This window comes from Carassius carassius, chromosome 43 (genome assembly GCF_963082965.1).
Source record: "Carassius carassius chromosome 43, fCarCar2.1, whole genome shotgun sequence".
Classification (NCBI taxonomy): domain Eukaryota; kingdom Metazoa; phylum Chordata; class Actinopteri; order Cypriniformes; family Cyprinidae; genus Carassius; species Carassius carassius.
The window spans coordinates 10,427,802-10,453,666 of NC_081797.1; the positions used below are offsets into that span (position 1 = coordinate 10,427,802).

At 36.8% G+C, this 25,865-nt stretch overlaps 1 protein-coding gene and 1 long non-coding RNA gene across 2 annotated transcripts in view; both read right to left on the reverse strand.

Annotated features, from left to right (window-relative positions):
* Positions 1–25,865, reverse strand: part of tigara (TP53 induced glycolysis regulatory phosphatase a) — a 165,181-nt gene that overhangs the window by 44,606 nt on the left and 94,710 nt on the right. The window contains exon 2 of the mRNA XM_059535819.1: positions 12,540–12,584. Within this exon, the coding sequence (XP_059391802.1) occupies positions 12,540–12,584 (45 nt within the window). The remainder of the gene's footprint in view (positions 1–12,539; positions 12,585–25,865) is intronic.
* LOC132125360 (uncharacterized) lies at positions 17,796–20,539 on the reverse strand. The gene is made up of 3 exons (XR_009426897.1): positions 20,362–20,539; positions 18,161–18,240; positions 17,796–18,064 (listed from the first exon to the last, which is right to left on the reverse strand). It is a non-coding gene; the product is annotated as an uncharacterized LOC132125360 (long non-coding RNA).

Below are 25,865 nucleotides of genomic sequence, written 5' to 3' on the forward strand. Positions count from 1 at the left end.
TGTCTATGATGTCATGTTTTAAGTTTCTTTAAAGGAAGGAAGGATGAAGGCTTCTCTCTTCAGCGCCTCTTTGTACTAATGGAAAGCCCTCCTCAGGACACATCCGCCCCTATGGCCTTGCGGCATCCAGGGGGCAGGAAACTGCTCCGGCCAGATGAAAAAGTGGAAGTGTGAGAGGAGAATCCTTGCTGGAACCGATCCACTCAGACGAAGCCTTCTCACTGTAGTGGAGCCTGAATGGAGATGGGGAACGAACTCTGGAGGCTGTCCATTAAATGCAGCACCCATTGTGTTACAGACTTTCTTTTTGTGCACTGAGCTTAGGTGATTTCTTCGGTTCTAGCCTCATTACCAGAAACAGAATGAGCAATTTAACAATGCATGTAGCTAAAAGGTGCATGCGATGCTTTCTGTATGACTACGGGTAACAGAATGACGACTGTTCACCTCAGTGGAAACAATTCTGAGTCATCTCTTTGAGTTTCACACCCTTAAATCAAACTTCTCACTGGCCTAGACTTAAAAAAAAAAACCTGTTGCAGTGGCAATTAACAGTGTCAAGAATTTCAAGTTAATTGTAGATATTTAAGCTGTGATTTAAGCTACACGTTTGCATCACAGTGCGTGGGGAGACAAAGTTTAAAGTTTGTCATTCTGGGAACTAATAATTTTTTTTAGATTTTTGGCAACTGTACAAAAACAACAACATTGAAAAATTCTCATTGCAAAATGTAAATTAAATAATTTGGAAAATAAATCTATACACAAACAGTTTATATATATATATATATATATATATATATATATATATATATATATATATATATATATATATATATATATATATATATATATATATATATAAACAAATACTATATATAACAAATTTGTGCATAAATAAATTAGCAATAAGCAGCAATCTTAGCACTTATTCACCATTGTTTGCCTTTTAGCCAATCAGGTAAGACTACAGGGCCTAATCAGTATTAATTACAGGACAGGACACCAAATAATTAATATCCTGTAGCCAAACCAACTCAAGTGGCATATTTATGAATCTTAGAACAAGAGTGAATAGGAAAAGAAAGGGAAAAGTCATCCTCGTCATCATTTGATTTGTTTAGTTCTCTTTTTTCCCTTCCTAAATCCTTTACTCCATTTCCAAACAGTCTTGACAGTGTGAACGGGCTGGAAAAGGTCCTTTCCTGGAAGAAAGTAGGGAGACGTTGATAAGAGAGCCTCATGATGACTACAGCATAACCAGAAACATCAAGACAGCCTCCACCTTGGCTTTGGGCCCAGACTCCCAGATGTGTGTCATCCTCTGGCTCCAACTGCAGCTGAAGGTAATTTTGCTGGAGAGGAACCAGGGAGGGAACACCCCGCTAAAGTTGAGCCCCACAGACATAGCAGAGAGAGCAAAACTCCCTCCTTTCCTCAAAGACACTGTTGTCAGAGTAAGGGACACTTCATACCAGCAGAGGGAGAGGCACATAGATGGAATGGGAGAGATAGATGATGTGATGACAACTGTGATCACTCTTCAGGCACCAACTCCTGTTCCCACACTACTATGGAAAGCAAGACCATTAATAACTTCCCCAAACGGTTTTGCAACATCAAGGTCTTGAGGTGCTGCTGGTTTCAAATGTGACATAAAAATTACGAAAGCAATAAGGACTTCTTTACATGTAGTTTTGCAGCATGGTTTACTGCACTGCACTACCGTATAGTTTGTGCATTATTGTTATGGTTTGTCTATGATTTTTCTTGTAGCTGGTGAGTTATGGGCCTCCTCTTGTGTCTGCTCTTAAGAGGCACCTAAAAATACCCAGTGAGGTAATGAGAAAGCCTCTGCACTATTTACATTTTGGCGAGTTGGGTTTTCAGAACAGACTCTGCTGAGAGGTGAATCTGTGAGATGACTGAAAGGGAAAATTGTTAAATACTCTACACAGAACTCTACATAGATGGCTGGGGCTGAGATAAAAAACACAGACATTAAGAAATGGAGAAGAGGCCAAGGCAGAGCAGTCATATGGTGAAACACAGTCAAAAGGAAAGGAAAGAGAGAGTGAGAGAGGAAGGTGCACAAGACAGGAAGACAGAGACAAACACGAAAGACAGAGGTCAAAAGAGACAGTGAAGATGAGACCATGGCCCTGTCTGAACACTGAAAATATCCTCCTTCCTCATAGGCTCTCCTTCATGAGTGTGATACATGTGAAGGCTGTAAAACAGAAAGCAAGATGGTGGCTGCTCAGCCTATACCAGTGCTTCCCAACCTCTACCGTCTTAGTCACCCCCACAGCCTTATTACAAATGCTCAGACTTTCTTTAATCAACACCAAAGTGAAACCGTGTTTCTATGAACTCATATAAGTTCATTTAACATTGTTATTATAATTTTGTGTTGTTGTTTAATTTGATGGTTTGAGAGATACAGAATCTGAGATGAAAACAGCAAGAATGCGTTGTGAAGTGTGAGGCGAGTAAAGGTCACTGTTGCATAATTCTCTCTGTACAGTGTTTATATTTCCACTACAACTGTCATTCACACAAATTGGCAAAACCTGAAACTTACTCATTTCATTTTCTTTCCTTAAAAATATTAACTTAATGTATTTCATTTCATAGCATTGAAAATAAATAAATACATAAATAATATTAGTAGCATTAATAATATATTTTATTTAATTGCTGTTATATAAAAATATATAAGTAAATATACATAAATGTATACATACATAAACAGTTCAGCCATGAAATTCTACTTGCATTCTAACTTGTTCATTTAGTTCATTAGGCCAATAGGATGCACATATTCATTACCGTTTATCTCGGACATGTTCAATAAATGCTTTGTCTGTGGGTCCTAATTTTAGCCTACCTCCTCCCCAGCACCACCTGTCTAGGTCTGCTACAGGGGCTTTTCCTCTCTCAGCAGAATGTTTCCTTTTCATTATATGATCTGAGCATTTAGCAGAAGCAAGTCTACTTGCTCTGCAGCAGCATAGCAAGTCTAGTCTGCCAAGACCAAACCTATGCACATTCTATTTACAGTAATAAAGATTTTACAATCTATTCCTAGAGTTTTCATGACAGAAATTATATAATGTATACAGTTTGTTTGTAAATATATTTTACATATAATTGAAATTATATATCAATATCTAAATGACTTATAATAAATATATAATAAATACATTTAATTGTCTCAATTAAATTTTTATACCAAAATAAAGTGCTGGTTGGGAAACACTGGTCCTTTTTTTCATCTGTTTGAGAATCAGCAGAAAAGAAAGTGATAAAGCATGGTAAAGTGGCAATGTCAAGTATTTATCAGGTGAGAAAAAATGTCAGAAAGGCAAAAACAAGAAGAAAAAGCAATGATGAGGGCAAGAAAGACTGAAATTAAATTATAGGAAGATGCCAAGTGTGTTACTACTGTCTGTAGTAGACTATTCATCTACAGTATCAAACTCTTATCAGACGGTAGATCGCATAAGCTTTGCTAGTTGCATGTTGTTGCACATAAATATTTGCTCTCTGCTTTGTTGCATCATAGTTTCTGTTGCTTACAATGTCATAAACAACCAACTGTGATGAAAACTTTTCAGTCACTTTGAACTGCTGTCAGTGCAAGCGCTACATAAGAGCACTGACAAGGAAGGCCATAAACCAAGAAAAGAGTGAGTGAGGCCAGTTGAAAGTGGCCAGGGAGTGATGAACTGAGACCTACCAAGCGGAAAAGGGAGCTGTTATGGCTTTCAGGTTGCTGTCCCTCCGGACCATGACGTTATCTAGAGATGAGCCTGTGATGGTTTCTCATTCCAGCCTAATGGCCAGAGGCTTCCAGATAATGAACAGGATGGAGAGACTTCCAAACCTCCCTGGGTGTGCAAATTTATGAATGATTGGAATCACGGCTGAGGCACGTGGAAGGAAGTACCATGTTTGTCCTTGTCTGCTTGTACTCCTCTCCCTTGTGACAGCAGCGTCATTCAGTTCAGATTCAGATGAGTTCCTAATGTTTCACATTCATTGACACAACACAAGTTCCAACTGTGGGAATTCCAACAGCAAGCAATATGCTACTGAGGTCAAACAAAGGCAAATATCAAACTCTCTGTAGTCTAAACAAAAAACCAAAAGAAAGAGAACAAGGACCAACTACGCTAAATTAAAATCTACTGCCTATCAGGGCCTGCCAACTACCTTAACTGATTTTCCTCAAAGCTGGAAACAATTTGCAAGGTCTTGGGTGAGTAAAGTAATAGTGTAATACAGGCCTGATTAAGCTATTAAAGAGCTAGAGAGCGGAGTTACGTTATGTTTGAATGGAAGGGGCCCGAACACAAAAAAACCATAGATAAGTGGCTATTCACAAAGCGTGTACTTGTACACATACTTTGGCAGATGAGCTTTAACGTGACACACTGCAATGCTACAAGAGCTGCAGATGATTCACATTCCTTTAGTCAAAATCATGTCAATCACTCCCTCCCACCCTAAAAATTAGATGAGGAGAAATGTTTGGGTCTTATCTGCAGGAAATAGCGTTTGATGAAATTACACTCCTGGGCCAGAACTTGAAAGTGATGACCGGGCCCCTGCACTCATTACGGAGTCCCCCGACACGCGGCCTGCCCTTGATCCTCGTCTGGACTCGACGAGGAACGCGGAAGGTAGACCGTGGAGGGCCAACGGAGCTGGGTGGCCCTCGCTCTGGGACATGTTCGACCATCAGTGTGGTATGTCGGTATGTACGCTGGTGCTCCTGTCCCCGTTTAGGGACCATGGGTTTTTCCTCAATACCGGACAATCGCCACCCTGCCCGGGGGAACTCATCTTAGGGAGATGTTAGCTAGAGAAAAAATAAAAACGATCCTTTCTGGACATATTTCAACGGTCTAGCTGAATAACTAAATGAACAATTAAATTAATTTCTGTTGCCCATGTTTGACTTTATGTGAAAAGATAAGGATTTGTGCTCTGCGATCCCACTGCGAGTTCATTTCTGATTCAACTACGTACCAGTTAAAACGCCAACGTTAGGGATAATTAGAGTTTTGAAAGCAAACATTTAATTAAATGTAACATTTACTGGTCTATACTGCAATATCTGTAATATTATTTTTACAGCTATTACATAACATGACAAAATGTCTATTTTGTTTTAACTGAAATAAACCATCACACAAACTCATTATAATAAATGTCTTATTTTAGCTTTGTTGTTTTGTAGTGTTTTAAAGTGTTAAAATTAAGTTTTTCATAATTTCTGAATGTTAAAATACAACTATTTCCTAATATATATATATATATATATATATATATATTTTATTTGCCTTTTTTTGGTTTATAATATATGCTAAAATAATATAATAGTAAAAGAACAGTAAAATTTATCTCGATATAACATAGAACGTATCAATACTTCGAGATCGATCTTCTCATTTCTGATTGGTATTTTTTTTTTCTAGAACAAGCTCAAGTGTTTCACACAGCTGACTCGACATGTGATCCTTAATTGATATTTTCATGAATAGAGTCACGCATGCATACGCTGGGGCTTTCCCCATTGGTAACCATAGAGACCCGATGATCAGCCCAGCACATCCCATAGGGCAGAGCTGCTGATCTATTTCAGATACTCGAGCGCTTCTCATACTCACGTATGGGACTCCGATTTGTGGTGTGACACAAAGCCCATGAACACTTCACCTGAGAAAAAGTCCCCCACTCCCTTGCTCAGGGCGTTTCACCCAGGGCAGACTTCTGGTTAATGCCTGACAATTCCAGAGCAATAGAAACCTGGACTGACACTTCAAAAGCTCAAATCTCAGGTTGCTGTCTTCAACACATTCAAATGTCACACACCTCAGTTTCTTCGCCCATTGTGTGGAAGATACAAGATACTACATGCTCGTGGTTGAGAGATGTGCTTTCCACGCGATCTCGTTTGATTCATTGACCAGAAGTTCTCACATGTTCTGTAAGTTTATCAAGAGGACTATTAATACGATAGACACCCTGGGGACCAGCGCTGTATCCTTAATCCACAGAGACTTGGAAAAAGGAAGTCATCGATTCTTCCCACCACTTGCTCTGGGAATGAGCAGGCCTGTGCTTTCCCTTTTGCTAAATGGGATATTATTATTTTAACGTCCAATCCTGCCTTACCCACGCTAGACTATTTCTGTGGCTGGGAGAGTGGACAGCAAGGGCCACTGGCAGTCTGGACTTGCAGAGGAGTCACCGCAGTAGCCATTTTTCTAAGAGAAAGAGCCTCCTCTCTGGGGAAGCTGACTTTGACTTTGCTTTCTAACCTCTAGAAGGACTAGAATCATCAGAGTAAGAGCACAATAGCCTTCCCATACAATGCTACAGTAGAGGTTGAAGTTGCAAGTAAAAAGTACCATGACATTGCAAACATCGAGGTTATTTCCCAAATCTTTGGTAAAGAAGTAACTCGATATAACTCTAAAGAGCTCTACTAAAATGTCTTACCAAAAAGATCTGAATATAATAAATAAAATAAAAAATTCAAGTCAGTATTCTATTCAAATGTATTTATAGCCCTGTAAATAACATGAAATTGTTAAAACTCACATGATATAGGGTACCAGTTACGGTAATAAAATGCATTTTTTTGCCTGCTAAGCCAGAGTAAATATGTTGATTATTTGTTTCCCATGATTGTGCTTCCTGTGTAAATAAATCATGAAATTTTTCATGGTATATATGCTGCTTCAGTGCTCTATTTCTGCTTGGGGAAAAACATTCATATAAAAAATAAATAAATAATGGATAAACCATGGATTTGAATTGGGACCACTAATTGGTGATCTCAGCTTTATTGGATAATAAACTTTAGTTTTATAAAGATAAATTTAAATAATTAAGACCTTTTTAAGACCAAGTAATGAAAATTTGAGGATTAAATTGAAAGGAACACAATAAGTCAAAATGTTATCCTAACGTAAATGTCTATGGGGAACTTACTTATTATAAGCAACATTTCCAAAAAATATCTATTACTTTTTAATTAATTGTACAGAAAGAAAAAAGAAGAAAAAATAGCTAGACCATGCAGTAGAATATTTAAATAACTTTTACTTTACCTTCTGTCACACTGCACAGAAATCAGTTTTTCCTCAATATTTTGTCATCTTCTAGATAAATTTAATTGAGATGTGACAAGATAAGAAGTCTTGTTTTCTGTCAAACAGATATATTCTTGTCTACATCTCCTCCAGCGTCGAAACATTGGTGGACTGATGACAGCTCACTCAGGGCGGGTCTAAGGTAATACCGCCATGTCAGTCAACAATCGTGGGAGGGGCCTGGGTCTGTGTGATGTCACAAAGCCAAGAATCTGAGAATGGCTTGATTTGAAAAAAAAAAAAAAAGTTATTTATCTGGATTAAAAAAAATAAAAAAATAAACACTGGGTGGATTTTTATCATTAAAGGTTGGTTGTGTTGGTTGTGAAAACCACATCAGGAGCCATACTGACCTTAATGTCATTTGTCAATGTTTAGTTTGAACATGGTTGAAACTAAGCCAGAGTCTTCCTCTGCTAGTCTGCTAAACCTGCAAGCCGCTGCACTGCTCAGAGTTACCCACTGCTTCTACCACACAGGAACTGTGTGCACATGCGCACATGCACACACTCCAGAAGAATACGGAACAGAGCTAATGGCCAGCGGTGAGGATCAAGGCATGTTCCCAACTGCTGGAGGAAAAGAGACAGTTCATGTGTCGACACACATACACAAACAGACACACGCACACAGCTGAAGCAGGACTTCACATGTGTGTGTGAGAGAGCAGCAGTAGTTGCTCTGGCGATGTGGATGTGCCAGAAGTTCTCCCTCAGTAAGCCGGCTGTGGTGATCTGGTGCAGACGGTGCAACAGATGTTTCCTTCATTGGGCACCGCCAAACAGGGCGCTGTAAAACAATGTTTGTATGCAGGAGCTTGTACTGTCAAGTCAATTTTGTACTTTCAAAACTCCACATGCCACTCAAACAATAAAAACAGCACAAATTTGATCACTGTTTCCATCACCCTGTTTTTATGCGCATTTTGAAGTATCACATCTGAAACGAGTAACAGAAACACCAAATATCAAAAAATTCATTTGCTCGCTTGTGGTGTTTTTGACTTGTATAAAAAAAGGTTTAATGCAAATAATAGCGCATTTGCCGACTAAATAAAATCATCCATGCCCATCAAAAAAGTAATGTGACTTTGCGCCACAGGACGGCATAACCTGACTAGCAGACCAATCTTGTTGCACAGCATCTGAAATGTTATGGTCATTCTTAAATACCAGAGTCTCTCATCAAAGAATTTCTGTAGGCTTATAATTACCTCCTAGAACAACACATGCCACCCAACCAATAAAATTAATAATGTAAATGTTTGACAACAAAGGTTTTTTGATTTGATCAATACCTATGTTTCCATAACCGTGTTTTTATGTGCATTTTGAAGACTCGCATCAGAATCATGTGATCGAAATGCTAAATTTCGGAAATAAACTCATAAACGTTTTTGACGCTTGTTTGAGGTGGTTTATGCAAATGATAACTTGATTCCTTGAGGTGGTTTATGCAATTGTTATTACACAGCTCTGTGGAATACTTGATTCTGATTGGTCAGTCGGGACATTCCGAGGTATGTTATCCCTCGATAACAACCTATAAAGCTAATAACACCGGCTCATCCGGGTAACAGCAGTCGACGCTGTACTCTTGCTTGAACAATTTTTTTTCTTGGTGGAAGCTTTGTGTTTGTTTAGCTTATAAAATATTTAAACTCGATTCAAAATGGAGTACAATTGTTTAATTATGTCATCCTGGTATCGCTGACTCTCGTCTCATACAAACGCAGCTGCTGCCATTTTGCTACGAGTGATTTGTACGCTGTAATGGATTATAAGAGAACTTACATACTGTTAAGGTTTTAAAACATTTTCGCCTTAATTCTTTTATTGCCTTAATTATTTTGTGGTGAAATGTAGTGTAATACGTGATTTGACTGCACCGCTTCGCGTCGCGGTTCTGATCACCCTGGCTGTGTTTATTCTGCGAGAACAAACGGCTGGATGTAGGCATAGCAGATGGAAATACATTTGCCAAATAAAGTTCTCCATGCAAATCAAAAAAGTTTTGTGCATTGGGATAACATAAACTGACTAGCAGACCGATCTTGTTACACAGCATCTGAAATGTTTTATGGTCATTCTAAAATGCCTGAGCAAAGTCTTTCTGTATAATTGCCTCCCAGAAAAACAAGACTTCTTTCCCAAACAGCAGGCATTCACCTCCGAACACAATTGTGTTTCGTAAGGCGCAAGTCATGTATTACATATGGAAATGATTATATTCAGTGGCTTATCCTACTTTTCTTTGTGATATTTAGTGCAAGTTTACCAGGAAGTGACGATTTTGTTCTCTTTGACTCGTTGGATGGAAAGATTCTTATTCGCAAATGTTTGATGTGAAATTACAATTTTGTTTGAAACTCTGGATGGAAAAATTTGCATAGTGGCATTATTTAAATGACTCTCATTCAGAAAATGATGGACAAGACAGTTTTCACATGTTGTTTTTGTAAAATGTTGATGCATGTTTAAATTTATATATAACATTTTTGGTTTTGCACTTTCTTTGGAAACTTTTTGGAAACTCTTTTTAGATTTTCGCCAATTAATATTAGAAGCCATTTTAGAGTAAAATCTAATAGTTAATGAATATGATATAATGAAATACTGACTAATTTTATACTCTTCAAAATAAAAATTCTATGACTAAGACAAAAACCATAAAAATTTACACATGCACTTATGTTAAACACAAGATACAGTAACTGTCATAATAAAATTGCTACTATGTTTTAACCAATCCTAAAAATCAAAAGAAGTTGGAACACATTTGTGCCAAACTCTTAAAAAAAAGAAGAAGATCCGTTTGCTTTGCACACTAATGAGTGTTGCTAATTACATTGTACATTACACATACTTGGGGTCTTGCGATGGCCACTGCAGGTGCACATCCTTGAACTTAGATATAGTTCAACATGGTGGCAAAAAAAGTCTTTATTACCTGGGTAAATTTTGTGGAACACTTGGAAAATTTTACCCAAGAAAAATTGCAGCTGGATCTCAAAATATCCCATAGACCGTTTTAAACCCTTAAGCCCTGTAGGGAAATCATGCCAATCCTATGAAGAACCTGGCGTTTTCTCTAGTGTATTTAATGGAAGAGGAAGTGATACAGGCTGGTCTCCAAATCTGACATTTAAAACAATACTAGCAATGACACACAATCTAATGAGACAGATGGGTCCAATAAACGGGAGATTGGGTGGCATGTCTGAACCGCAGGGAGAACTGACCGCAAGGAACGACAAGCTAAAGCGTTCCAGGAGAACGTGTAGCCGGAGTGGAGAAGGGTTTTAGAAACTGTGGTTCCAGCACAGAGCTCAACTGGAGCTCAGCTGCAGCCAGCAGCTGCATAGACCCCAGCCCAGGAACTGAAAAGAGTACAAGTGCAAATGTTCATGTCAAATGTGTCAAGTCATTCTCTCTTTCACATGCACACACATGCGAATAGTTCTACAAGCTTTATCAATATTAATAGAGACATTTATACTCCACATGTACCAAAAGATGACTATAACGTGTTTATTCCCTACATGCTTCAATATAAATTGCAGTTTTGCTTTACTTTAAAACTGTAGCTTGTCACACTATAACCACTACTTCTTGGAAAAAATAGCTTATTACTGTAAAATGAGCTACTGTCATGCATGTAAGCTACTTTTAGTTAGCGACTTCTCAACACTGTCTTTAAGCAAAGACACACAACTTCAGAGTTCTGATGTGAACTCCTGGATTGGCAGATTAAAGCGCCACCATCTATTCAATCCAAACAAGTGACTCCAGTCCAAGTAAGAGTTTATACTGTTCTCATTGGCATCCAGACAGAGAAACTGGCTAAGCACTTTAAGCCATATGTTCCACTGTTCATAATTACCTGTGTCTATATTGAATTTATTTCATAAGGTTACAGACAACCTTTGCTTCAGTATTTACAGAGAATTATTGCATAAGAGGCAAGAGTAAATGAAAGGAGGTTTAGTAATGAATGGGATTTATAAATAGCATGGAAACCCCTCACAAGAACATTTACAGGAATTCAACTGTAATTCAGGTTTCAGTGGTTCAGCATGTTTAAGTATCAGATCATTTTGATACCGAGAATCTTCACTGCTGTTGCTATTGGTACGATGGTTGGCCAAAGTCTAGGTCAGTGTCTAAAGGTCAGAGAGTAAAAAAATGAAAATGAAAAAGGAAATAGTTTCCTTATAAAGTCAGATGTCAGATAAATCATAAAAACAGTATATAAATTAACTTTAAAGGTAAAAATAAATTAATTCAGAAAATAAGGTATAATAAATAAAATAATAAAACATACTTAAGTAAATAATTAGAATATTGTCTTTTGTCTTTAAATATAAAAAAATAAATGAGTACATCCGGTATACCTTGACTTGACTTGAAAAATAGCAATAGCAAATAAATTCGAAATTATGAATAAATTCTGATTTAAATTTTTTTTAAATGAGTCAATATATTCTGTATGCTTGAGCTGTAAATGTATGCAAGCACTGAACCTGAGCCAAGTCGAACATACCTAGCAATTTCTAAATGTGCAAGACATCTACTGTTGAAAGAGAGATATTAAAAGGCTGCAAAGTCTGAATCTAAACTACCACAACAAACAAAATATATTGCAGACATGAGGTTCACAGCTTCTGCGAAGGAACAACTGAAACAGCCATTGTCAGCATCACACCACTCCTGGTAAGACGTGTCCCTACACACACACACACACACACATGCATTATCACTTTACTGAAATAATGAGCCCTTAAAACAACACCCACCTCCGTGCTGTTATATGAAACTATGTGTATTTAGATACTTGTGGGAAATGTAGAAAAACTCAAAATGAAGCCAGCGTGATAGGATACAGTGAAATTGTTTGATGCCAGGTACAAACAGAAGGAAACAACAAGAACGTAAACACAACAAACAAACAAAACTGAAATGAAGCGCAGCACAAACGTCAAATCATGAAAAAAACTCCATGTTCATTGATTATAATTAATAATTTGACTTCAAAACTGACATTAGAGCTAAAGCCTTTGCGACCACAGAGACACATTTACTTTAAGGTCAACATCCCATAGGTATAAACCGGTATGTTGGTATTTCATGCCACAAAACTTAATCACGTTACCAGCAGGCATTTCCTGGTTCATAGCAGACAACTTCCTATATGTCCTTAAATTAAACAGAAACATTCAACCCCTTATGGATGCCAGAAAATAGCCAAATTTTTAGACAAAATGCTGTCATGTCATCACAGGAATTTTTTTAAATAAAGAGTGGCTTGAAAAAATAAGATACAGAAACTATAGAAGTTGTAGCATCTGCAAAACCTTCAACCAGCACTTACCTGAATGTAAGCACAGGCTTTGGCCTATGTGAAATCCATGGCCACCTGCAAACCAAACAAAACAGAGAATCAAACAGTGATTACAGCGTTCTATACGACTTCTTTCACAATCTAAACATGCTTCTGATGTTCTCGGCTGGCGCATGGGGCTTCACGGTTTGGTTATGGCATTAAACTGTACAACCCAAAGGACCATAGTGAATGTATCTTCTTTTTTGTGGAAAATCCATGTCCTTCTCTTAGTGAAATTGGTGGAATTCCCCTAATGGTGGCCGGTTTCAGAGGAGAGAAACCCCACACTTTCACACCAGACTGGTTTTGTTACTTTTAAGACTCTGGAAAGTGGAAAAACTGAAAAAGTTTCAGCACAGTTGAGAAACGTTACTTCTGTATAAATTCAACACTGTGATTAAATAATAGATATGGAAAAAGTGTAGGTTGCTAAGAGTACAAGAAGAGTGACTCAAAACAACAACCATCAAACCATCTCCAAAAGATTTAGACTTTATGCCGCCACATTTTACTTGACCGATGCACATTTGTACTTTTTCTTCTTCTTCTTCTTTTTGTTTAAAAAAAACAAACAAAATGCATTTGAACCCTAAGCTGAAAATCCCTGAAAACATAGGGCCCTTTCATACACCCGGCATAATGCGATTCAAGGTGCAGCTCAAGTGTGTTTGCTAGTTTCAGTCCAGCGCCTCGTTGTTTAATTACAAATGCATTTGTGCCCATTTGTGCGCCCATGGGTGTGCTGGTCTAAAAAAGAGGTGTGTTCAGGGAGATTGCTATTTTAAGGAGCTGAAAATAGACTGTGCCATAGACCAACTTAAACCTGGTCTAAAGTCTAAAGTCAATGGTGCAATATTTTTTTGTTATTTAAAGAGCACATTGGTAGAAAATGCGCCTCTGGGCGGGTCCACAGTGTGTGTTGACTTTGCCTATAACACAAAGGGATGTGCATCACACAAACATGCCAAAAATTAAAAACAAAAGGATTAACGTGTAAAAGAATACTATTGTGTAGACTACATAAATATAAAAATATAATGATGGATAGTCATTGCGTGTATTAGAATTAGGCTACCTATTTGCAATTCAGCTTATTACTACTTATAATGATGAATGAAATTCTACGTCATCCCACGCCTTCTTCACCTCGGAAAGTTTTGGTGGATGCCTGCTTGTCTCGTAGATGATCTGCTCGTGCGCTTTAACATTGCGCACGAGCAGATCGGTTTCTTTGTTCAGCTTTTCCACCAACAAGAGCATCTCACTCTTACACCCATTACTTATTAAGAGAATAGGGACAACCCATTCCAAAAATGCGCCCTGGCGCCCTGAGTGCACCTGCGCCGTGCGCTTTACACTTTGCGTTTAGATCATTAAAATAGGGCCCCTAATTTGTTTTTTCATTGAATACATGGAAGGGACCATACAATAAAGACAAAGCGCAAATTCACCAAAAATGTAGCACTTTAGCACCAAAACTTGTATTATAGACCCTGTTTGCGCAGATATTCAACTCAATCTCCAATTATGCTATTACAAGTTTACATCTGAAATAAATGGCTATTTTTATAAAACTGAGAGTTCTGGTCCTTGATTCTGATTGGTTGAGCCATGTTCAAAGCTGCTGTAAATTACACTACAAACACACACCTTTGTTTACTTCTGTGTGTTGCTCGGCAACCACTTTGTTGAAACCACAACTGTTTCTGAGGAACTACAATGTTTGGTGGAAGAATACTGTTTTTATTTATACTATTACACTTTATTTGCTCTGTTTAAGTCCACTACCATTATATATACTGCTAACTGTTAGTTTCTTTTTAAATCCTATGTAAGCAGTAGGGCTGGCTGTTGACACAAATTTCACAGGTAGATTGGATTTCTATTCAAAAGCTTGCGATTACATTAGATTCGATTCAATTACAATTTTGATTCGACTCATTTCAATATTGATTATTTTGGATATACATCAAGTGCATACTTATTCAAATATAAACTAAATAATGAAGAACAGTAAAATGCTATAATGAATATATCAAAATGCTCCTCTATAGTTAATTTTTCTAGCTGACTAACGGGTTTATAGTCACAGAATATCTCAATATTCCATTAATTAAATGAAAACAGTCTAAACTAATCGATTCTTGGAATTTAAGAATCAATAACGATTCGTAGGAATGAGACTCGAATAAAATTGAGAAATCGATATGTAGCCCTAGTAAGCAGTAAAGTTTACAATTTCTTTCCAGCTAACAGAGAAGCTTATGTTCTCTCAAACTGAATAAACTCTGAGAGACTGTAAAATAATCTTCATTTAAAAAAGTTATCTGGTCTTTAAAAAAATTCTAAATGCTAACACAAAAACATTGTTTATATATCTTGCAGAGAACATTCAAAAATAATGTTTCCGCAATACCTAAAATATACGGTTTCCTTAACGGTTTTTCTAATATTTGCATAACCAAGACAAAATGTTTAGACAACATTCAGAAATAATAAGCTAAATGTTCTTAGAACATATTTTTGTTAGCTGAGGTCAGCGCATTGGTTGATTGACAGGTGAGTAGACAGTTCGTCAGTACTGTGTGGGACCCATCAAGACTGATTAGTCAAGCTCACCTGGGAGGAATGGAAAGACAGTAGGCAAGAAAGAGCAAATGTGAGAGTCCCAGCACACAAGGAGGCGAGAGGGAAACAGTCGCATCCCTAAAGCTACTGAGATGTGAAGTTGTCAAAACACATATTTCAATGTGAGCAAGGAGTACGTATACAAAAGAGTGTGAATGGGCAGATGTCTGGAGCAGATCCCAGACTTCAGACTCTCAAGAAACTCAGGAGATAAATGATGTGAGACTAAAGTTCTTCCATTGTTCCTTCTGCATTTAGAAGCAGCGCTATTATCACCCAAAAAATGTCTTTGAAACTTGAGTACTTAGTGTGTATGTGCCATTGAATCATGCTTTTAGGAGGCTTTCAATAATACCACCTGATTTTATAGTGAAAAGACAGATGAAGACAATTTACTTTTTCATTTATACATAACACAGGTGGTCAATTGTGAAAAGAGAACAGTTATTGATTCAATACTGAATCAAGTTCAGGTGCTAATGTGTTTGGAAAAAAAACTAAGTTGTATTTTGGATGTTACCAGTTGACAGCATTTTTTTGCCATAACAGTTTGGATTTTCCCTAGTTTTCTTATAGTATAGTAATAATAATAATAATAAAAGATTATATTTACTGTATTAAATTAAAAAAGGCTGTAAATAAAGCAGAGATTATTGGAGTATGTTTTTATAAAAAACAGTCTTTCTACTAAACTTACATTTTTTTCTACTTTTCAGTCTTCCATTTTTTTTAAATGTAATAGTAATTTCTGAGTGTTTTTATTCTAAGGCACTTCCATTGGAAGTAGTGAAGCTTATAATTGTATAAAAACATGCATTAATTCTTCTGTTAAAATTATTAAAATGGTATAATTTTGTTACATTTATGAACTTTCTGTTTCCTTATTTGGTCTTCCTGTTCTTGTTTTGGTTAATTGATTATTCCCCACCTGTCTCCAGTTCCCTCACTACCTTCTGTGTGTTTAAATACCCGGTCTGTTCAGTTCTCCCTCGTCCATGATTGTATGTGCATGTTAACCAGATAGTATTGTGAATGTATTAACACTTCTGAATGTGAATGTGTATTGTAACCTAATGTGAATGTGTATTGTAACCTACCCTGAATGTGAAGTTAATGTTATATAGTATATTGTCTGTTATTCTCCTTCGTTTTCTAGTAAACTCCTCATTTTGATCACCATCCTCCTCAAGCTCTTTAGTCTTTCGTTTAGCACACACCTTTTTGTAACAAATTTGAGCTGTAAAGCTCTTTAACAATTTTTCATTCATTATGGTGGTTATGGTGTTATCATTGCAGCAAGTGTACTATTGTAAATAACTTCAGAAAGTTATTTTAGAAAAGGTTAGTAAGCAATGTTATTACACTAAAATCGTGCTAACACACAACGGTGAGTATTTTAGCATTAACATATTGGCCACATTCACTTGCATTGTAAATGCTTCAATGCAACCCATACTGTTGTTTTTTAAAGTTAGGGGGGTGGGTCACCCTGTAAGGGACTGTCTTCAGTCGTCAATCTACAGAAGTGTATGCAAGGTTTGTGTGGTTTGTGTTTCATGTAGCACCACCGTAGGTGTTGCGTAAGTGCGTGTTTCTGCCTGACTGCTGACTTAGCTCTAAAATATCCGCACCCTCCTGTTGCAGCAGACTTATGGGGTTCCCACAATCTGTGTACCGCAAAAAATGTATTTGACCTTCTGATAGATGTACATTACTCTGTCAATGTTAATGAAGCTTACAAGACAATGCATGATGTGTGTGTTTTTTACTTCTTGCTACGCAGTTGTGGTGTGATGTGCATACATGTGTGTGTGACTGCTGACTCATGCTTTTTACTTGAAAAAAGCAGCATCTAGTTGCAGCAGCAAAGAATGTGACAGAAGGTTCCCCCACAGCAAAGTTAGTCATCAACATATGCTGTGTTTTAGTTAATGATGGGTATCAATCCTTGGTTGATTCCAACTGCGCTTAAAGATTCTGGTTCATTATTTATTCCTTAAAGAAGCAAACATTTGTCTTTAATTTTCTGGTGTACATATACAGGTGCCTCTCAAAATATTTTAATATTGTGAAAAAGTGCTCTGTTTTGTAACTTATTTCAAAAAGTGAAACTTTCATATATTCTAGATTCATTACATGTAAAGTAAAACATTTCAAAAGTTTTTTTGTTTTAATTTGGACGATTGGGGCTTACAGCTCTTGAAAGTCAAAAATCCAGTATAAAAAGAATAAACAAGATAAACAAAACATTTGCAAACAAACATTTACAAATATTACTACTGCTCACAATTACATCTTTAAAATGAGGCAGAAGTCAGAAAAAATAAATGAACCAGGTGTTACAGTTCTACTGAACTGTGTCAAGAAAAAGTCCAGTCACTGTATTTATATAGCGCTTTTTACAATATAGATCGTGTAAAAGCAGCTTTACAGTATTAAACAGAAGAACTGTGTGTTGAAGGAACAGGGGCGCCGGACTGGGGGTAAAACCAGTACTGATTACCAGGGCCCCAAAGGAAGAGAGGGCCCTTGAAAAGTCTGGAATATATATTTTCCGGGGGGGGGGCATTAGGACTTCCTAGGGCCCGGGATCCTGTGCAGCGCCCCTTCGAAGGAACCAAAACTACATCGTTCTTCTCTGGCCAGACAAAACCAGCAGTTTAATTGCATGGTGCAGCAAAGTCAGATTGTGCAGAGGACTGGTCTGGTTCCTGTGGTCTTGTCACAATGGCCATCTAGGTAAAGAAGTCTTCGGAGGGGATCTGTCTCTGGGACTCATCTAGTTGTCATTGGAACCTCTGACATTCAGGGCTGTCGAGGGCATCTCTTGGTGCTGATCCACTATCTGATCTGGATACAGACTAGATCTGGGTGACTACGGAGACCTCATAAAAAGAATGAAAATATTAGAGTAGATGCCACCGAGTAAAATAAAGCACATTTTAATTATAGTAAAAACTTTAAACATTTGCACATATTACCTTAGTCTTGGAAGTACACGCACATTGTGTAGTTCCATTGGACCGGTCTGGTAATCACTGACTGGTTTGCAACTGAAAACCTGTAATGATGACAAAGCACCAATAAAACCTTTAGCCACACCCCGATGGAGAGAAAAAATATACAATTTAGCTCAAAAAAAAAAATTATGCATTTTTCAATCATTTAAAGGTCCTGTTCTTCGTGATCCCATGTTTCAAACTTCAGTTAGTGTGTAATGTTGTTGTTAGAGTATAAATAATATATGTAAAATTCTAAAGCTCAAAGTTCAATGCCAAGCCAATGGTTACAATTTATGTTTAACTCGGTTCCCAAAAATTATAATCCACATGTAAAACTGTGTGCAGCACATTTTGCTGAGGACAGCTTGCTGAGGACAACTTCCTCAATCTCAATCAGTTTAATGCCGGATTCGCACAAAGATTATTCTTGAAAGATGGAGCAGTTCCCTCTTTGTCTGGAGAAGGCGTTGTTTATGGACCACAACCGGTAAGTGTATTTTATTATTTAAGTTGGTGCGTTTAACAGTTTCTGTAACTTATTACACAAAGGGCAACGCTGGTTAGCTTTGTTAACTAGATGTTAGGGCTGTGCAAAAAATCAAACGCGATTTTCATGCGCATCTCGTCAGTAAAAGCGTTCAGATCAGGATTGCCATGTTTTCAAAACAAATCCTGCACACTTGCTTCTCAAACTACTCCAAAACTAGCCCAATCGCGTTTCCAGGAGGCTAATGTGCGCTAAGCTGCTGTCGAATCACAACACAGGAACCGCTGGCACAATCAGAACTCGTTACGTATTTCTGAAGGAGGGACTTCATAGAACAAGGAAGTCATCAGCCCGTTTTTATGACAGTGAAAACAGCGGTATACAGATAGGTGAACTGTGTGAAAAATACAGGTACTGTGTTTTTTTACAAGCGAAACATGAACACGTTATATTGCACAATGTAAACACAATCAAAGCTTCAAAAAAACACAAAAAACGTGACCTTTAAAATATAGTATCAGTTAATTAAATTTGTGATGAAGTAAAAATTGTTATTATTTTTTTTTTAGCACTACACATCACCGGGAGCATTGATGTTGACTGTGTTCATTTGTTGCAAGGATTTGAAACAGAACATGAACATTTCATATTAAAAGTCTACCTTAAACAGCATAAAAATAATATAATAATTCTCTTTACCAGTGCAGGGACTCATATGCACAATCTACTGATTCACTACCTAGGGAACTGACTGAGATGCAGTCTGCTTTGATAACAGCCTTGTGAAACGATTCAGTTGTTTATCTTGGTACGGAACTAACGACTCTTCCGAGGTGCCATTAACAAAAATAGAAACAGTTAATGTGTCATCTTTTAACTTTACGGGACAATTGCAAAAGTTTGCACATACAAAAACCCATTCAACAGGCCCATGTTAACATCAAATAAGTGCACTTCTGTGGCTTACATTACATGTTTCGTCATATTAACCATCAATGGCTTATTAAAGAGAAAGATCGTGAATGCTCTTCATGCCTTTTAACGTCACGGAAACACAAAAATATCATACAATGCCAAAATAAAACCTAAAATTCATTATAGCAACACAGCTTGTGACATTAAATGTTTTATGGATTAAATAAGAATTAAATAAGAAGCGAAATACAGCGTTGTTTTTATATAAAAAAAATTTATATATGTGTAAAATATATACGTTTTAAATTTACATTACATTTATTCATTATACATTTATTCATTTAGCTGACGCTTTTATCCAAAGCGACTTACAATTGCTATATATGTCAGAGGTCGCACGCCTCTGGAGCAACTAGGGGTTAAGTGTCTTGCTCAGGGACACATTGGTGTCTCACAGTGGATTCGAACCCGGGTCTCTCACACCAAAGGCATGTGTCTTATCCACTGCGCCAACAACACCCCATATAATAACACGTTTACAAATTTTTTAATATAGAAGTTTTGATAAATTCAGTCTGAGTACAAATATTTATTCAGTGTCATTTACCTGACACATTAACTTGACATACACTTGAATTTACATACACATAAATATGAATTTTTCTTCGGACATACGACTTATAAAACGCTTCTAAATATCCACTCAAAACCGTAGAATATGTTGTATGATTTTGTCGATAAAGTCTAAAAAAAAAAATATTTTTTTAATGCAACTTACCTGATGCGTAAACTTGACAAGATGGTGGCGTTTGAAGGTGGTGTTTCTCACGCAAAGTCACTCAGGCTCGTGCACGTCTGAAATGATCTCAGTGTTGGCTGGATTCGTTTTTATTAGTTCAGTCAAAACTTTACTTTCAGAATGTTGACTGGATTAGATAATAACCCTTCATTCAATGTTTATATATATATATATATATATATATATATTTGTGTAGACTTCATATGTCTTCTCAAATAAGCCCAAGCAATAAAATTACCCTAACTTAAATATTTTTGGCCTTCCAAAATTTCGTTAATTGGATTTTTTACAGTGAGGGAACAATTCTCACTATTAACTAGTAGCTTATTAGCATGTCTATTAACATATTAACCATATTGGCTGTTTATTAGAACTTTATTAGCACATATTCTGCATGAGCATATTCTACATCCCTAATCCTACCCAATACCTAAATTTAACAACTACCTAACTAAATATTTATAAGCAGCAAACTAGGAGTATATTGAAGCAAACATCGTAGTTAATGGTTTGTTAATAGCGAGAATTGGACTATAAATAAAAGTGTGAACAAACTTATTTTTAAATTTTAGAATAAAAAGAAAAATGATAGCATTGTTTAATTTAATAGCATTATTAAAATCACAAATATTATGTGATATTATATTAAGCCAGCAAACAGTGAACTTCAAAATGATTGAAATGATTCAGAATAGTCAGAATGTTTCAAATCTTCTAAAACTGATTCTAGATTTTCCAAATTTCATGTATGATGAACCAGAATTAGCGGAAGAAAGTGTTAACAGAACTGAACATCATGAGAATCATTTGGTTTCAGTAAAAAAAAAAAAAAAATGGAATTGATTCTGATTCAGTAATGATTCTTGATTGCCAACCATACTTTTGGGTGCCCAAGATACACAATGTGGTTTTTAACTAGCTTGACCAACTCCAAACTTACTAGTATAAACCAGCAGCATGATAATTCATGCTGGTCCAACCTTTTGTTTTGCAGGGTCGTCAATCACGAGGGGAAATTTCAAATCCGAAGACAAAAAGTCATTGCTCTATTATCGCGTTCTTCTCCGAACCTTTCATCTTATAACTGTCTTTCTTTTTGTCTGAAAATAAAAAAAGAGCTTTAACACAATGATCGGAATGTTGCTCTTTGTTTTGCAGGTGTGGTTAGAGCCGTTCACAAGTGTCATCCAGGTGGGCGTCAAAAGCGAGAGCTGGCATCAAGTCCAAACGCACCTCTTCAATGCCTCCAATCTCCCTTTTTAAACAAACAGCTTTGATATATGTGTGGACAAAAAAAAAGCTGGGTAAACAAATATGCAATACTGGAGGGACGGACAATGTCTTTGGTCTGTTCTCTCTCCGCCGGCGGGACGGTTTACCTTCCCATTTAGTGAGTACATGGAGGATTAAGCCAGAATCACTTCCTCTCAGTGTCTTTGTCCGTGTCTCTGTTTGTGTCCCGGCAGGACTTCAGAGCCATGTTTGTTCGCAGCTGACAGTGTCACGCAGATGTTTCTTTGGTGGCGGTGCATGTTGGGATTGCATTGATGGAACTGTTTCACCTTGTCAAGGGATAAAAATTGTTTTATTTGTATTCATTTACAATGTATTTACATTTATTAGGTGCAAATTTATTTCTTATAGTCTTATGACATATTTAAATGACTTATTTTGCTAGATTTTATGAGTATGCTAGCTGTGGAAAGATGAATCGCACCAATAATTGTTAAACTGTGCCGGAAACTGTACTTGATTTAAATGAATGGTAAAAAAATCATTTGTATTTGTTGCCATAAGGCAATTTGTACAGAAGCATGTTTCCATCACAGAATAAAAAATATAAAAAGGGAAATGCAACTTTTTATCTCACAAAAGTCAACAGAAATTTACAGCCGAAATTGCAAGATATGAACTCGCCATTCTGAGAAAACACTTTACAATAAGCTCATTAGTTATGTACTTTAGTTAACATGAAGTAAAAATGAGCAATACTTCAACAGCATTATCAATCTTAGTTCATCTTAATTTCAACAATTACTAATGCATTATTACAATCAAAAGTTGTGCTTGTTTACATTAGTAAATGCACTGTGAATTAACGTGAACTAACAATGAACGACTGTATTTTCATTAACTAACATTAACAAAGTTGAATAAATACTGTAATTAATGTATTGTTCATTGTTCATTCGTGTTAGTTAATAACTAACATTAACTAATGGGAACTTATTGTAAAGTGTTACCAAAAAAAGTCAGAATTACAAGATATAAACTTACAATTCTTACTTTCTCGCAATTCTCACTACTTTCTCAGAATTCTGAATTTATATTTATTTTTTTTATTTATTTTTTTGTACAGAATAAAAATTAAAAAGGTAGCTGACTGAGATTATATCTCACAATTCTGTCTGTTTTTATGTCGCAATTGCAAATTTCTTATCTTGCAATTCTTACTTTTTTCACAGTATTGGGGAATTTCTGACTTGCAATTCTGAATTTGTATATCTCATGATTGTGCATTTATCTCATAATTCTGAATTTAAATGTAATAATTGTGAAAAGGTCTGAATTGTGAGATATAAACCCAGAATTTGGAATAACGTTTTAATTGTGAGATTAAGTTGCAAGGATATATTTTAATTTTTTTTTAAACAAGCTTCCATAAATTTGAGTTTGAGACCCCTAATTAAAAAAATGCTGATTAGTGGAAGGTGAAACTTGATTGGAAAGAGTTTGGACATGCAAATGGATGATTTATCATATTTCTTTTTTAGTCAAACAGATTTTTTAATTGATAATAACTTATCAACATTAACTTATCACATTCAGAATTTATGTAGCTGAAGTCTATGAAAGGAGGCTCACATTTCTGGAAACACACATACAGTACACACACACCTTTGTAGGATCCATGCTGACTATCCAAATAAGGTAAAAGGATGTGCGTGTAGACTTCATATCAGTTATTTGTCCTTGAGCGCACATGAAGGCATGAATACTTTCTGTTTCTATTTCTACTGAAGTCCCAACCTGTAGCATTTGTAACCTTCAGGTGTGAAAAACTAGGAAAAACAATTGCAAAATGTCCTGAAGTTCTGTGATCAGTCATGCTTTAAGTGCTCTCCTGTCCACCCACAGACACACAAACATACAAGTTACAAAAACCAGGGGAGCGGCCCAATCAGGGGGAGCGCATTCTTGCCGTCTCCTCACTCAGAGCTAACACAACATGTGGCTTTGTGGCCCCCCTCACAGCCTGTTCTGTTTAGAATGCTTAATGGGACATAGACCATGCACTTTTGTCTTACAAAGCACTGGTTCCTCTTCAAGTACCAGCACTGACAGCCGGGTTCAGGTTGGAAAAATGACCAGGCAGGTTTGGGCAGGTCCTCTTTAGTGGAATCTGGACCCAGCACATGAATTTGCACTAGAAAAACCAAACTGGGGCTGAAAGGAAAAACCTGGATAGACGTATAAGATGTGATATGAGATATGAGGGTATAGCTCTACATTAGCAACTGTTGCTTAGCAACTGCAAATGGCAAACTGCATCCACCATATTGGAAAGGTCAAGATACACTGTAAACACATGCAAATGAATTAACAGATGTTAAAATAACTGAAAATGTTTTCCATTGATGAATAAGGGAGGTAGTGATTGTAAACGAAGCAAGTTGGATATACATCCAATTACAACTACTATAAATAATTGTATAAATAATTTTTTTTTTTTAGTCTTTTATGCTCACCAAGGCTGCAAAAATTTTGTAAAAACAGTAATATTGATACTAAAAATATTTGTAATATATATATATATATATATATATGTATGTATTTGGGTGCGGGGGTTATAGAAATTAATACTTTTATTTAGCGAGGCTTTAAATTGTTTAAAAGTGATAATAAAAACATATATAATGTTACAAAAGATTTATATTTCAGATTAATGCTGTTCTTATGAACTTTCTATTCATCAAAGAAAACTGAAAAAATTCTACTCGAAGCTGTTTTCAACTTAATAATAATAATAAATATTTTTTGAGCAGCAAATCAGAATATTAGAATGAATTCTGATGGATCATGCAAGTAATGGAGTAATGATGCTAAAAATCACAGGAATAAATTACACTTTAACATATATTCAAATAGAAAACAGTTATTTTAAATAGTAAAATTATTTCACAATATTGCTGTTTTTACTGTACTTTGGATTAAATAAATGCAGGTTTGGTGAGCAGAAAAGACTTCTTTGAAAAACATTAAAAAATTTTACAGTTCAAATTCTTTTGCCTGAAAGTGTATACATTTGTCATGTGACTATAACACAGGCACTTTCACTACGAAAGCAACTCTTTGAATCGTCTATGTATAGGCTACTTTGCGTCATTTGTGTCTTTACCTCAAGTCGGAACATCAATAAAGTGTCTGCTCTCTATTTACAAGACCACAAACAGTCACGACAATGCACACATAGTTGTACACAGAGCGCAGCGAATGAAGCTGCTGTCAGTGTTGAACAGCTGCATGGACTTCTCTGGACTGGGCCCAGCCACCTCTGTCCCACAAAGAGCTGCTTGTGCCCTCTCAGTTCGACTTGAGTCGACATGAAACACACACTCACAGGGCCAGGGTCAGACCCTGTTCTTTGTAAAGGGAGCTGTTGTCAGTCCTCATTGGCAGACAGAAGAGTGGAGGTCAAATGTCAGTGGTACGGGGGGCAAGGTGAGGACTGAGGTGAGGTGAGTCTGTCCTGGGTTGCTGCACCTCAGAGTAACTGACATGCTAATGCTAACCCTAGTGTGCAAACTATACAATATAATTCTTGTTCTTTCAAACAGGAATAGTACTGGCAATTTTTTTTACACAATATGTCGAAACATCTTCTTGTGCAACACATAAGCCCCTTTCACACTGCGATTCTGGAAAATACATGGGGTAATGTGTCCCGGCAATTGTTCCCGGGTCGCTAGATTTTGCACTTACACACTGCCATTGATTACCCGGAATCTGTGCGTGCTTTCACACACAACCCGTAAAGGTCCCGTCATGACTCATGACATCAGGATGTGACGTGTAATGCACCAGTCGAAAACGCTAGGAACGTTAATTTTCACTTAAGCTAGCGAACGATCTCAGCTTCAGCACGGAAAGTGAAGAACTAACTGATCTTTGCTTCGTTGCAGTTTGTACATATTTTTTGCGACGCGAACGTTGATCTGCCTTCAAAACACCCGGTAAAAGAGTCGCGCAATAACGCACATCATCACTACGACACACCTCTTACGGCATTAGTTCTGGCTTTTGTTTTCACAGAGCTCATTCCGGGACTGAACCCGGCAATGTTACTAGGTCCCCGACCCGGAATCAATCCTGGAATCAATCCCGGGATGTGTTTCACACAGAAGGTGACCCGGCAATGTTCCGGCAATTTTCCGGGTCCAACGTGCAGTGTGAAAGGGTCTATATTCTCCCAGATTCACAGA